This window comes from Myotis brandtii, unplaced genomic scaffold (assembly GCF_000412655.1).
Source record: "Myotis brandtii unplaced genomic scaffold, ASM41265v1 scaffold667, whole genome shotgun sequence".
In the NCBI taxonomy this organism is placed as follows: domain Eukaryota; kingdom Metazoa; phylum Chordata; class Mammalia; order Chiroptera; family Vespertilionidae; genus Myotis; species Myotis brandtii.
In genome coordinates this window covers 2,348,395-2,363,177 of record NW_005370593.1, presented here as the reverse complement: position 1 = coordinate 2,363,177, position 14,783 = coordinate 2,348,395, and the positions used below count along the sequence as shown (strand labels likewise).

Genomic DNA, 14,783 nt, shown 5'->3' with positions numbered 1-14,783 from the left:
CTCAGCCAGAAGCCAGGCTCACAGCTGGCTAGCCCAGCAGCGATTGTGGGAGCCTCTCGCGCCTACGCTGCAGTGCTAAGGATGTCCAGCTGATGGCTTAGGCCCGCTCCTTATGGGGAGCGGGCCTAAGCCATCAGTGGGACATCCCCTGAGGGCTCCTGGACTGCGAGAGGGTGCAGCCTGGGCTGAGGGACCCGCCCTCTTGCCCCCAGTGCGTGAATTTCGTGCATTGGGCCTCTGGTATATATATAAATGTGTTTTTTTCATTATCTACACTAATGAAAGAGAAAGATGTAAATTGACCTTCCCTTCATGACGCCCACCAGCCAATCAGGAGTGGGTATGCAAATTAACCCAACAAAGCTGGCAGGCCTGTGGGCAGTGCGCATGCACGCAGACTCGCCTGGGGGCAGGGCAGGATGCTTGCGTTGTTGCCATGGCGACAACGCAGGCATTCCGCACCACCCCAGCCGCTCTGGGCCTCTGGGCAGTGTGGGAAGGTGGAAAGGTGGCTCTGGGCCAGAGTGAAGGAGGAAAGGCAGCTCCGGCCGGAACGAAGGCAGTGCCGGCAGCCAGGGGAAGGAAGGCCTATTCTTGTAGGAATCTTCATACATCGGGCCTCTAGTTATGAAATAATATCATTTGCTATAGTAGAAGATGATCTTACATACAATGAAGTCAGAACAATTTTACTGAATTCTAAACATTAAAATTAAAAAACAAGTACAAATAAAAACAAAAGTAATCTATTTATAAAATCCATGCCGCAAACCTATCCTGTCCTGTATTCAGGGTCCGCATACTGGGTGGAGGCAGGAGGGGAACAAATTGAAAGCTGCAGGCTCACAGTATATAGCAGATGCAGCTTCATCTAAGCATATATCATGAGGACTCCTCTTTTGTAGTGTAAGCTAATTCCTTGTGTTTCTCTTTCTCTTGATAGCTGCATGCCCACTTACAGTAAAAGTGTAGGCACTAGGGATGAAGACATTAAGGTGGGAGCTGCTGTTGTAAAATGTCCAGTAAACAAATAGCAATTTGCTGGAGTTAATGTGATCAGTTACTTTATATGGGGGAAGTGTAATGATGTTTACTTTGAATTTATATTAGTTCACACAAACACTCCATCCATGCTTTTGTTCTGGCCCTCTGGTCCAGTTTAAGAACCCATTGTGGCCCTCGAGTCAGAAAGTTTGCCCACCCATGATCTAGCCCATTGTCCCTATAAGGCCTGCGAAATCATTTGGTCTGGCCCTGCCAAGACATGATGGGTGAGTTAGTTAAATGTTTAACCAAATATAGCAGGCTAATTTTGCATGGCCTGGGAATGATGTTATAAATGTCCAGCTCACCCTTGGCTGGAAAAAGGTTCCCCATCCCTGAGTTAAGGTAAATAAGACTAGCTGCTACTGTTATAGGTGATCCCTAAAGTCTTAATGGTTTAACACAATAAAAATTTATTATGTGCTCATGTTACCGTTCAGTGTGGTTTATTTAGCGGAGGTGGGGCAGACAGGGAGTTTCAGCTCTGTGCACTCATTTAGAGAGTTAAGCTCCTTCCATCTTGTATTGATCTACCACCTTGAGATTCTCGGAGGCTTTTCTCTTCAGCTAGTGATTTTCTCATTGTTTTATTAGTATGTTATAAATTTTCTGTATAAGTAAACATCATGAGATATGAAAGATTGATAATAATTATACTAACTCTTCCTCAGTTCTATGTGCCACGCCCTTTTAATTATATTACTATATACTATATCATTAATCCTCATTAAGACACAGTTTGAGGTTGGTACTGTTGTCCTCATTTTTAAGAGGAGGAAACAGAGGGAATGCAGGGGAGAGTTCCTACTCTCAGAGAAACATGGAAATGTCAGCGTGCATCTGTGTGGCCCAGTAATTGAAGACTAGTGCTAATTTAAACATTGGTTATATTTGGTTATATTTCCTAGAGATCAACCAATGAACTCATATGCATAACCCATAGACCCAGACAATAGGATGGTGACGGTTGGGGGGGAGGGATGTTGGAGAGGGCAATGGGGGAAAAAGGACATATTTAATACTTTCAACGATAAAGATTTATTTTTAAAAAAAGGAGGAAACAGAGCCATAAAGTATTTATGTGACCTGTCCAAGGTTATACAGTGAGAATGTAGATCTGAGTCCTAACTCACATATCCCTGACTCTACAGTTTGCCTTTTTAAAAAATATATATATTTTATTGATTTTTTTACAGAGAGGAAGGGAGAGGGATAGAGAATTGGAAACACTGATCAGCTGCCTCCTGCACACTCCCCACTGGGGATGTGCCCGCAACCAAGGTACATGCCCTTGGCCGGAATCGAACCTGGGACCCTTGAGTCTGCAGGCCGACGCTCTATCCGCTGAGCCAAACTGGTTAGGGCTACAGTTTGCCTTTTTAAGATTATTTTTATTTATTTATGTATTTACTTTAGTCTTTATTTATCTCGCTAATATTTATTGGAAGTCAGAACTGTGCACTGGAAGGAATGTAGATGGTAACCTAGAGATCTTACACATTTCCTACCTTATAGTAGTGAAATTAAGTCATATATATACAATAAAGGCTAAAACCAAGCAGCACTATAAGAAATCTCTTGGAGGAGGGTTTTGCTCTTAGAGTTGCTATGAATTCAAGGAGCAGAGTGAGATGTTTGGGTTAAGGTGATGTTGGGAGAATTTATCTTGCAAGTTGGAAGCCTAGGGAGGATCCAAAAAACAAACAAGAGAGGAAAGAAGAGGACACCTTATGCTTGGACATCGCCCATTTCTTCCCAGCACACCTAGTTTTTCTCTGGTCCTACTCTCAGAGAAACATGGAAATGTCAGCGTGCATGTGTGTGGCCCAGTAATTGAAGACTAGTGCTAATTTAGACATTGGTTATATTTGGTTATATTTCCTGTTCTGTTTTCAGTCTACCTAGACTGGGATTTGTATTCAGAGGTAAAGGAAAGAGTTGCACATTTCTCTGAGATCACTGTTGATTTGTGTAAAATACTAACCTGACTTCATAGGAAAGGAATGAAATGGGTGAGGGGCATGCTCATTGGTGAGTAAAAGAGGTAGAGGCAGGATTTTAAGCTGGTGTGGATTCTTTCAGCCTTGGGAAAATGCAGCTGGGAGGCTCTCTGTACACTGGCAATCTGTTCCTGACATGGGTGAACTGAAGAACCTGTAGTTTGTGTGGTAGCTCCTCTTGAAAGCAATGATCTGATTCACCATATGATTTCCATTCTTTATGGACTATAAAAAAGACACTTCACCATTTTTTGAAAGGAATATGAGCAGGAATGTTGGTAGCTTATGCATTATTTAGAACCTGCCATCTTGCCTTGGTCTCACAAAGGAAAATGACAGCATTGTCATGATGGTTTCAATGTATGTGATGGGAATATAGATGTTGGATTTTGGAGCTTCTGTGAATTGCTGAGGATATTAAACCCTCAATTTTTTCCCATCCATTATTGCAGATAAATATCTGGTACCATATTAAAAATTTATATTGCATGTACATTTGAGAAATATAGTATACTGTTAACAAAATTATTAACTCCAGCTCATATTTTATCCAAAGTAATACATATGAAAGATTACGGGACATCACATGGGCACAGATGATAGCTAGATTTGGCTCACTCTTATTTCCACTAGTGTCACATAGAACAATTTTGTTCATTTTGAGACATTTTCAGTGAGATACTTGGAAATTTGGATAAGACTATTACATCAAGGCACATGGATAAAATGGCTTGGCAGCAGCACCATCTTGTATTTACATAGTTCCTCTTTTCTTTTTGGCCACTTGTGAGTCTCTTTTATTTCAGTTGCTTTAGATTCTTGTAGTCTTTCTCCTTTTTCTTTAATAACACATCTTTGGTTATACCTCTGCCAATTCACAGATCTTCATTGACTCCTATTTGCACCCTAAATAAATTACAAACTCCTCAGGGTAATAATTAGGGTCATCCTGTGTAACCACCCTCCAGAACAAAAAGTAGAATAGAAATAGCACCCAGAAGTCATCCTTGTTGTTGCTGTTCTCATGCTGTCCTATTATCCTTCCCAAGAATAATATCTGACTCAAAGTCTTCTTTTGTTCATCGTTATGCTCATGAGATTCATCCATGTTGTTGGTTATAGTGGTAGTTCATGGCTGTGTAGCATTATTTGCACACCTCCATCAGCAAACTTTATGTGTATAAGGCTCTTCCTAGATGTGGCTTGGAGAGTGATGAAGTTCAGTAAAGCTTAAGCTAGTCATGCAGACACGGAAGTTCAATATGGCCCTGCTGGGACCCTCAGTTTCTGTCTAGACTTCCTCAGGAGCCAGAAACAGTGCACAGGATAGCATGAGTGAGCACTTTAAAATTGCTCTTGCTTAGAGCTGAGCTTCTCAAACTTCTTTCTAAATTTGTTATTATTGTAGTAAAATGCACATAATAGAAAATTCACCATTTTAACTATTTTGAAATGTATGATTTGGTGACATTATGTACATACACAATTTTGTGCAACCATCACTGGCTCCAAAATATTTTCATCACCGTCAAAGGAAACTCTATACCCATTAGGTAGTCACTTCTCATTTCCTCTGGAAAACATCAGTCTGCTTTTTGTCTATCTCTGTAATATACCTATTCTGGATAATGAAATCTTATATAAATGGAATCATGTACGTAATCTTTTGTGCTTGGATGCTTTCATTTAGCATAATGTTTCAAGACTCATCCATGTTGTATGTATCAGTACTTCATTCCTTTTTCTAGCTAAATAATATTCCATTGTATGGATATACTATATTTTGTTTATTTATTTATCCACCTATCAGTGAACATTTTCCCCCCCCCCCCCCCCCTTTTTTTTTTGGCTATTGTGAACAGTGCTGCTGTGAACATGAGTATACAAATATTTGTTTGAATATTTATTTTTTATTTCTTTGGCATGTATACCCAGGAATGGAATTGTTGTGCCATGGAGTAACTATGTTTAACTTTTTGCAGAACTGCCAGATTATTTTCACATTTACAGTAGCAGTATATGAGGGTTCCTGTTTCTCTGCAGCCTTCCAAACATTTGTTATTATCTGTTAATTGTTACTGTAAGTGTTATTACTTTTGTTGTTGTTAATCCTCACCCAAGGATATTTTTCCATTGATTTTTTTTTTTAGAGAGGGGGGGAGGGGGAGAGACAGAGAGAAAGAAACATCATGTGAAAGAGACACCTCACATCAACTTGTTGCCTCTGGCATGCGCCCTGACCAGGAATGGGGATTGAGCCTGCAACCAGAATCGAACCTGGGACCTTTCAGTCTGAAGGCTGATACTAGCCACTGAGCCAAACCGGCTAGGGTGTTTTGATTATAACCATTCTAGTGGGTGTGGAGTGGCATCTCATTGTGGTTTAGATTGTATTTCCTTAATGAATAAAGATATTAAGCATCTTTTAATATGCTTACTGACCATATATCTTCTTTGGAGAAATGTCTATTCAGATCTTTTGCCCTATTTTAAAATTGGGTTGTATTTTTCTTGTTGAGTTGTAAGACTTTCTTATACATTCTGGACACTAGACCCTTAACAGGTATATGATTTCCAAATATATTCTCTTAATTCTCTGTACATTATCTTTTTACTCTCTTGTTATTATCCTTTGATGAACAAATGTCTTAAACTTTGGTGAAGTTTAATTTCTCTATTTTTTCTTTGATTACTTTTGTTTTTAGTATCTTGTGATATTTAAGAAACTATTGCCAAATTCAAGGTTATGAAGACTTACCCCTATATTTTCTTCTAAGAGTTGTATAGTTTTGACCCTACAATTAGGTCTTGGACCTGCTTTGAGTTAATTTAATTGTTGTATATGGTGTTAGGAAGGGGTGTGATTATATTATCTTGCATGTGACTATACAGTTGTCCCAGCACCATTTAAAATATTTTTTTGTTGATTGGTTTAGAGAGAGAGAGAGAGATGTCATTCTGTTGCTCCATGCATTTATTGTTTCATTGGTTGCTTCTTGTATATACTCTGAGCAAAGATCGAACCTGAAACCTTGGTGCATTGAGACAGCGCCCTAACCAACTGAACTACCTGGCAAGGGCCTGCCATCACCATTTGTTGAAGAGACTTTTCTTTTCCCATGGAATGGTCTTAGAATCCTTGTTCAAAATTAATTGATCTTAGATATATGGGTTTATTTCTGGAATCTTCTTTTCCATATATCTATATGTCTATATATCTTTCCATTTCTCTTATGCCAGTACCACACTGTTTTGATTTTTGTATCTTTGTCATAAGTTTTGAGTCTTCTTTCTTTTTTTTCCAGGTCAATCTAAAGGTTTCTCTCTTTTATTGTGAGTCAGTCTAAAATTCTGTTGACCTTTTCAAAGAACCAACTTTGCTTTTATTCATTCTATTGTTTTCTTTCTCTTTCATTTTTTTCTGCTCTAATGTTTATTATTTCTTCCCTTATGCTAGTTTTGGGTTTACTTTATTCTTTTTTTTTCTTCTTCTAGTTCCTTAAAGTTAAAATTAAATTTGATTTTTATAGAGGCTTTCAGGAGCTTCCTGACCAGCCAGAGGTGGAAGCGTAGTTTCTGGGTTTTTCCTGAGTATGCACCCAGCCCTGAGCATGTGTGTGTCCTAGATTCCCTCACTGTATGTGGGAACTTTTCAAAGCCATCATTTCCCTATGTATCCCCCATTTCCAGCCTCTTCTTTCTTAGGCTTTTTAGTCTGTCACCTGCTTGTCCTGTCAGTTATCCTTTGTTTCAAGCTGCTGCAACTAGTATATTTGTCTAAATGCTTTTGATAATGGTCAGACTCCAGCCCTGAGAAAGTTCTGACCTAGGCAAAACAAAGGCAAGCATCTGAGCCCATCCCCTCCGGGAGCCTCTACATAGGTCAAAACAAACAGTAACATTTCTTTGAGAACAAAGTCCACATTATCTCCTCTTGGACAGTCCACACCAGGAACATGGGCTATTGTACTTAAGGCCATTGCCCAGCAGGAGATTGGGAGGTGGGAGGTGATGGGTGAGTTAAAATACCATAAAGTTCTCATCAAATATAGCAACTTGTTTTTTTATTAAGCACTAGAGGCCCGGTGCATGAATTCGTGCATGGGTACGGTCCCGAGGACTAGCCTGTGATCAGGGCCATCTTCACCGGCAACCAACCCCGCCCCCTTGCCGCCACCCACTCCAGTTCCCCATTCACCATCGGGCAATTGGAGCCTGAAGGCCAGGGGGAAGGATCGAGAGGTCGGCCGTTCCCTCCTGCTCGCCAGCCCTACCCCCGCCGTGGGTCACCCTCTGTGTGTGGGGCAGGGTGGGGACCTTGGCCTGGTGCTGCCCGCACCCTCCACCACCCACCCCCAGGTCCCTGTTCACCACTGTGCGATGATAGCCTGCCGGCCGGAGAAAGGGATTAAGAGGTGGTCAGTGCACCTCATAGTGACTGGTTGAGCAGTCTTCTGCCATTATGGTCACTGGGCTTTTATTATATAGGATCCTCCTAATTGTTGTAAGATTTCAGAGTTTCTGAAAAATTGATTCTGACAGTTTTTGGCAGCTTAATCGTTGCTTTAATAGAGTTTTGAAGACTCCTAATCCATTGTTTTCAGTGATGTTACCTTGCAGGTTGCCATTTTATCTATACACTGGAATTCATCATTAAAGATTAATGAATAAAATATAAAGTCACATTATTGTTTTAGAAGTAGGTGTTGAAATTTTAAGTTACTGATAACAATATAATGTGACTTGCTTACACAGAAAGAATTGAACACATCAATTGAAAAAAGCACTAATTCCATAGCGTGTTGTGGTTTTTTTTTTTAATTTACAAAATATTTTTCCTATCTAATTTACTTTTTCACTGTTAGCTTGTGTTTTCTGTCGAAAAAATGATGATTGTCCTAATAAATATGGAGAAAAGAAAATTAATGAGAAATGGAATCTCACTGTACATTACTATTGTTTGGTGAGTATAATTTATATGTAAATCTTAGAAATTTGATGTTCTTCTAAAGAAGAGGATTAGATCCTGATGATTGGTTTCTGAGAATTAGATAACTTATTTAACTATTCTGGCTCTCATTTTGCCTATATGTAAAAATAAGATTTTCATTAAGACCTGCCATCATTACATATTTATTTTTGCCTAACCTTTTGACTAAAGGTAATAAATATTTGTAGAAAAGGAAATAAGTTAATTTATGATGGGTCACTCAAAAGAAAAAGAAAAGTAATTTCATACTGAAAATTAGTCTCATCTATTTCCCCATTCCCTCCACCAATTTCTTGATTCACTGAATCTGTGTCTTAAATTCTTATTTTCTGGGTACTGCTTTAGGGCTGTTCACAGCATGGAATCTGGCTTCTTCCAGAGCAAGTGAAGAAAAAGAAAGAGGGGATAGATACATACACTATCATGGGATCATGTGACCTAGTCTTCACAGTCACATATCACTGTCACTTTTGCTTTGTGCTCTTGCTTAGAAGCAAATCATTAAGTGTTAACTCGCACTCAAGGGGAAAGGAATTAAACTCCACTTCTTAAAGGAAAGAGTATCAACTAATTTGTGGACATATTTTTATACCTACCACAGTATCCATGTTAAAACTCTTTAGATGCTTCCTTAAGAAAACATATAACATATTCCTTAGTGGTTCTGTAAGACTAGTTTTGTGTCTCAATTACCCTATGGGTTAAACAAACTTCTAGACTGGCCTAAGAACCTAATTCCTTTGTACCAAGAGTTAAGAAAAAATGAAATTGGCGTGCCAAAATTTTTTGTAAATTGGAATTTATTATATTTTGCATAACAAGAAAACTTTTTCATTTTTCTAAGAGTTTATTTTACTTTTTATATAGAATTAAGAGGGCTATTTTATTAGTCTGCCCCCCCCCCCATAACTAATTCCTAAGTAATGTATATCACTTGGTTTTCTTTAGGAAATATTATACTGATTAAGCCTCTTTAAGCACTTTGATATTGTCAATACTTTGAAGTATTTTTGAAATATTTAAATATATTTAAGTTGATCACATTAAATTTTTTATATTCTCTTATTTTATTAGCAAGTATAATAATTCGAAGAGATACTGGCCCTAGACTCAACATTTATAAGATTCTATTTCACTGTGAACAGAAAAGAGTAGTAATGTTACCAATGGCAATGGAATGTTAAAGTTAAAAGTGACTTATTGATAATCTAGTCCAGTGTTTTTATTTTTGTGTTTAAGGTCATTCATATTAAATTATTTGCTGAGGGATCTGGAAAGTTGGATACAGAGCCTGATTTGCAAGCCATTCACAGTCCCATGCTTTTTCTTGATTCATGCTCCTTTAACATGTTTAAACTAAAGTTAAAAATCATATTTTAAAACATTTAAACATTTATGTTAATTACAATTCAATAGGTTTCCCTGTAAATATGCCTTATATGGTTTAGAATCCAGCTAGATTTACAGTTAGCCTGAAATATCACTAATAATCTGTATTATCCCCCTCGTATTTACTGTTATTACATTTACACCTTTCAGTATTTACCACTTTTTCCCCATAAAGCTTAATTATAGGTATTTTTTGTTTTCCTTCCTTCCTTTCTTCCTTTGTCTGTTATTTCCTGAAATATTTTAGAGACTAATTTCATTATATGAACTATTAATATACAGTGCCTTTCAAATAAAAAATGTGAGTAGCCTCTTACTTTGATCATAAAAAATAACTATTATAGGTAAGAGGTACTTGAAATTTTAGTTGTTTTATTTATTAAAATATTATAGATAAATAATTTTTATTCCAAACTAGTTTTTTAGAGTTTATTTTCTAATTGAGAACATTTTCATAGTTGATGTCAAGTGGAATTTGGCAAAGAGGTAAAGAAGAAGAAGGAGTTTATGGTTTCCTAATAGAAGACATAAGGAAAGAAGTGAATAGAGCTTCTAAACTGGTAAGTAAATTATTTTACTCATTTTAGTAAATACTGTAAATATTGTCAATACTAGGGAAGTCTTCTTTATCAGTTTCTCCACTAGAAATTTGTAAGACTTCTATTTTATGTTCCAGTGCTTACTTTGTCAAATATGGTGAATTTAGAACATTTGTATTTTTGCAAGTGAAAGGGAACCTAACCACCCCTGGATAATATATGTGACAATATTGATTTTCACTTCCTTATCTTATTCCAACCAACCCATCAATTCACCCACATTTATCATCAGAATTATGAACACAGTAATACTCCGCTGTTTTTCAAACTTCAATACTGAGTCATCCAGACATTCACTTTTCATTCTTATACCTCAGTTGTTGGGTTGAAATGATGGGTTGAGGTAAAATTACACAAGTATGAAGACCAGTAATTTGTGATCTCCACACCTCTGTGGCCCTTCTGTGACTTTGTGTGCTTTGTTCAGTGCCTTCTCCTGTTCTCCAAGATAAGTATTCTAAACTTTTTACTTCTCACTCATTTCATTATAATACTAGAGGCCCGGTGCATGGATTCATGCACCGGTGGGGTCCCTTGGCCTGCACCCTCTCAGAATCCGGGACCCCTCAGGGGATGGGTCCCAGGTTCGATTCCGGTCAAGGGCATGTACCTGGGTTGCGGGCACATCCCCAGTAGGAGATGTGCAGGAGGCGGCTGATCGATGTTTCTCTCCGATTGATGTTTCTAACTCTCTATCTCTCTCCCTTCCTCTCTGTAAAAAATCAATAAAAATATATATTAAAAAAAAAAGTAAGGTAACTTACTCAATTCCTACCCTAATACCATATATTTCAAGTGAATATAGGGATTCATTTATTAATTTCTTACTGTGAAAAAAAAAAATAATGTATGTTTGTCTCCCTTCCTGTCCATGTCCATATCCCAGTTACACCCCTGGGCAAGTCTGGAATTTAAGGAGTATTTCTTAATTACGTGTTTTCATTTAAGATTTGAATGAGACTTTCGTGTATAGGCATTATGTTTATAAGTAAGTAGCTTTATTCAAGACATTTTATAAGGGCAGCATGTAGAGACCTTTATTTTAGTTGAGGCAAAGAAATGGAGGCAATTTTTTTTAAAAATATATATTTTATTGATTTTTTACAGAGAGGAAGGGCTTTGGTTACTCTCTTCCCACCCTCTACCCTCCCCCTCTTCCCACTGAGATGCATCAGTCTGTTCCATGTTTCCATGCTAGTTCTTAGAGTTTCTAGCCCCTGGTGGTCAGTGTGCATCATAGCTACTGGTCGAATGGTTGAACGGTCGCTTAGGCTTTTATATATATAGATGAGAATCTAATCTGTGATAGCTACTAGATGATGTGCAAGGAAAGGACTGTGGGTTTCCAAGTGGTCTGAGTAGGAATAATGAAGGTGAGAGAATGAGAAGGTTAAATATGAACATGCAGTAATGGCCTACAACCTGCAACAGACAATTAAAATAATGTATGTTTGTCCCCCTTCCTGTCCATGTCCATATCCCAGTTACACCTCTGGGCAAGTCTGGAATTTAAGAAGTATTTCTTAATTATGTGTTTTCATTTGAGATTTGAATGAGACTTTCGGGTATAGGCATTATGTTTATAAGCAAGCAGCTTTATTCAAGACATTTTATAAGGGAAGCATGTAGAGACCTTTATTTTAGTTGAGGCAAAGAAATGGAGGCAACTATTTTTTTTTTAATATGCCCTTGACCGGAATCGAACCTGGGACCCTTTAGTCCGCAGGCTGACGCTCTATCCACTGAGCCAAACCAGTTAGGGCGAGGCAACTATTTTTTAACATGTTGAGGTTGCAAAGGCTTGATGGTAAAATAGAGGTTCCAGAGCATAAGGAAAAAGGTTGGGAGAATGGGCATCAGTAGGGTATCTAAGAGTCACATGTGAGTATTAGTATCAAAATTCCTCAACTTCCTGATAGTGAATATGTGGTGAGAGGTGGCCTCTAAAGGTCTCCTTACGGTTTGGAAATACCTGTTTTCTTAAAACATCTGAATTCTCTCTTGAGTATACTGTATTGTAAACCTTTAAGAATATCTTGATCCTGAAGAAGTATTTCCATTTGTGACCTTAAATTAGAATTCTCTATATCATTTTACTGAGAGAGCATCAGGTTGGCAAGGTATCCTATCGAATAAAGAGGGGATATGCTAATTGACTCTCGCCTATTTAATAAAGAGGGGATATGCTAATTGACTCTCATGCCATCACAAAGATGACGGCGCCCACAGCCAATAAGGAGGGAATATGCTAATTGACTGTGCTGCCCTCAGATGGCGGCACCCATAGCCAATAAGGAGGGAATATGCTAATTGGCTGCCATGCCCTCAAAGATGGCAGTGCCCACAGCCACAAGATGGCTGGCAGGGGAGGACAGTTGTGGGCGATCAGGCCAGCAGGGGAGGGCAGTTGGGGGTGACCAGGTCTGCAGGGGAGGGAAGTTGGGCGGGACCGGGCCGGCAGGGGAGGGCAGTTGGGGGAGATTGGGTTGGTAGGGGAGCAGTTAGGGGGTGATCAAGCTGGCAGGCAGAAGGGGTTAGGGGAAATCAGGCAGGCAGGCAAGCGGTTGGGAGCCAGCAGTCCCGGATTGTGAGGGATGTCCAAATGCTGGTTTAGGCCTGATCCTATGGCAGTCAGATATCCCCGAGGGGTCCCAGATTGGAGAGGGTGCAGGCTGGGCTGAGGGACACACACACACACACACACACACACACTCACACACACACAGTGCATGAGCCGATAAAGGCCCACCTGTCCAGTTTCCCTCGTGACCGCAGGAGCACACCAGGGAGGGCGGCCCCACAGTCTCCAGCAAAGGAAAGCTGGTTCTGACAACAGATGACAGGCTACGCAAAACTTCTGTGTTTCTTTCCGGCTAACAAAATCCAAACTCCTACTTAAATTAACCCAGTTGCCTTCAAGTTCTCTCTCTCTCTCTCTCTCTCTCTCTCACACACACACACACACACACACACACACAGTGTATGAATTTCGTGCACCGGGTCTCTAGTTCTCTTATGACCTGGTAGTGATTGAGCGATCAGCATTAACACTGTTTAATCTCTTCATCAGTGACCATTATAATGGTCATTTCAAGGATTTCAAGATGTTTTAGGTACTGCTCTATATTTTAGTAATGATTGTTTCATCTAATAGTCTTTGTTTGTATACCACTGTTATATTTCAGTTAGTAGCAATGCTATTGTGTTTGTTTCCTAGAGCTGTCATAATAAATTACTATAACCTGGGTCACTTAAAATGGAAATGTCTCACAATTCTGGAGACCAGAAGTTCCAAATCAATCTGTCAGAATTGATTCCTTCTGGAAGCTCTGAGTGGGAATCCATTCCTTGCTTCTCTCTGAGCTTTTGATGGCTGCTGACAAGCTTTGCATTTCTTAGTTTGTGGCAGCATAACCTCAGTCTCTGCTTCCATCTTCATATGGTCTTACCCTCTGTGTGTCTGTGTCTTAAATCTCCCCCTCCAAAGACATCAGTTATTTGACTTAGGAACCCCTCTAAATCCAGAATAATCTCATCTTTAAATCCTTAACTTACTTCTACAAAGACCATATTTCCAAATAAGGTCACATTCATTCAGGTACCAGGAATTAAGACTTAAGTATATCTTTTTAGGGGTCACTATTTAACCTATTATGATTATCTAATACTTTTTCATATGGTTAGGATAGAATGATCCTAGCCATTTCTTTTTACAGATTGGTTTTTAGTATTGTGAAACTATTTTCCTTGGTGAATATTTCCTAATTATGTGTTTTCATTTGAAATTTGAATGAGACTTTCCTGTATAGCTATTATGTTTATAAACCCTTATTTTTTTTAGCAAATAGTATATTTTTATATCACTCTTTAGATTTATCAGTAATAGTCCAGTTTTCTTTCATGGAGCCATATTTACTTCTAGTGTAAATTGAAGGCATATAAATTTGGAATCCAAAAAATAAATATTGCTCCCCTGGATGCTCCTGAAAGTACTGGTTCTTGAATCCAGCTGTAAACATGAAATTTTTATAAATTTTGATATTAGGTATCATGAGTGTTTTATTTCTTTTAGTCCTTGTGTTCTTGACCAATTTAATGATTTTTTCCTATGTAAAAAAACTGCAGTTTAGATAATACAAGGAAGGAAAAGAAACTTTTTTTTCTCATTCATATGTTAGGTTACAGATGTTTACTATATCAGAAATTATTGTAGGAGTGAATCTTTAGTGTCTTTAGGTTGTTTCTGGGTAGAACAATTTTTCAGGAAATTTCTTTAATATACTATCACCACAGCTATTTGCTATATGATTAAATTAATTTTCAGGCTCCTCAAAAGGAATATTTATTTATTCCTCAGTTATAGTATAGTGCTCAATTTTTCTATGTTATGCCCTTATTCTTTTTTGTTTTTTTCTAGAAATGCTGTGTTTGCAAGAAAAGTGGTGCTTCAATTGGATGTGTTGCACCTCGATGTAAACGAAGTTATCATTTCCCATGTGGACTTCAGAGAGAATGTATTTTCCAGTTCACTGGCAATTTTGCGTGAGTTAACTGTTGAACATGAAAGATGATGGTCAAAGAAAAGTCAGTAATGGATATGGATATTCCAATTATATAATTACTTTGTTAAATTTTTTTTCAAAGCTGCCCTGAATTTATACAGTGTGTGTATATATATGTGTGTGTATATATATATATATATATATATAGAGAGAGAGAGAGAGAGAGACAGAGAGAGAGAGAGACAGAGAGAGAGAGAGA

The 14,783-nt window shown here is 38.3% G+C and overlaps 1 protein-coding gene across 1 annotated transcript in view; it reads left to right on the top strand.

The window, feature by feature from the left end:
- The window catches only part of G2E3 (G2/M-phase specific E3 ubiquitin protein ligase), a 54,303-nt gene that overhangs the window by 6,617 nt on the left and 32,903 nt on the right, over positions 1–14,783 (top strand). Inside the window, exons 3-5 of the mRNA XM_005880995.2 lie at positions 7,910–8,007; positions 9,882–9,983; positions 14,440–14,564. Of these exons, the coding sequence (XP_005881057.1) occupies positions 7,910–8,007; positions 9,882–9,983; positions 14,440–14,564 (325 nt within the window). The remainder of the gene's footprint in view (positions 1–7,909; positions 8,008–9,881; positions 9,984–14,439; positions 14,565–14,783) is intronic.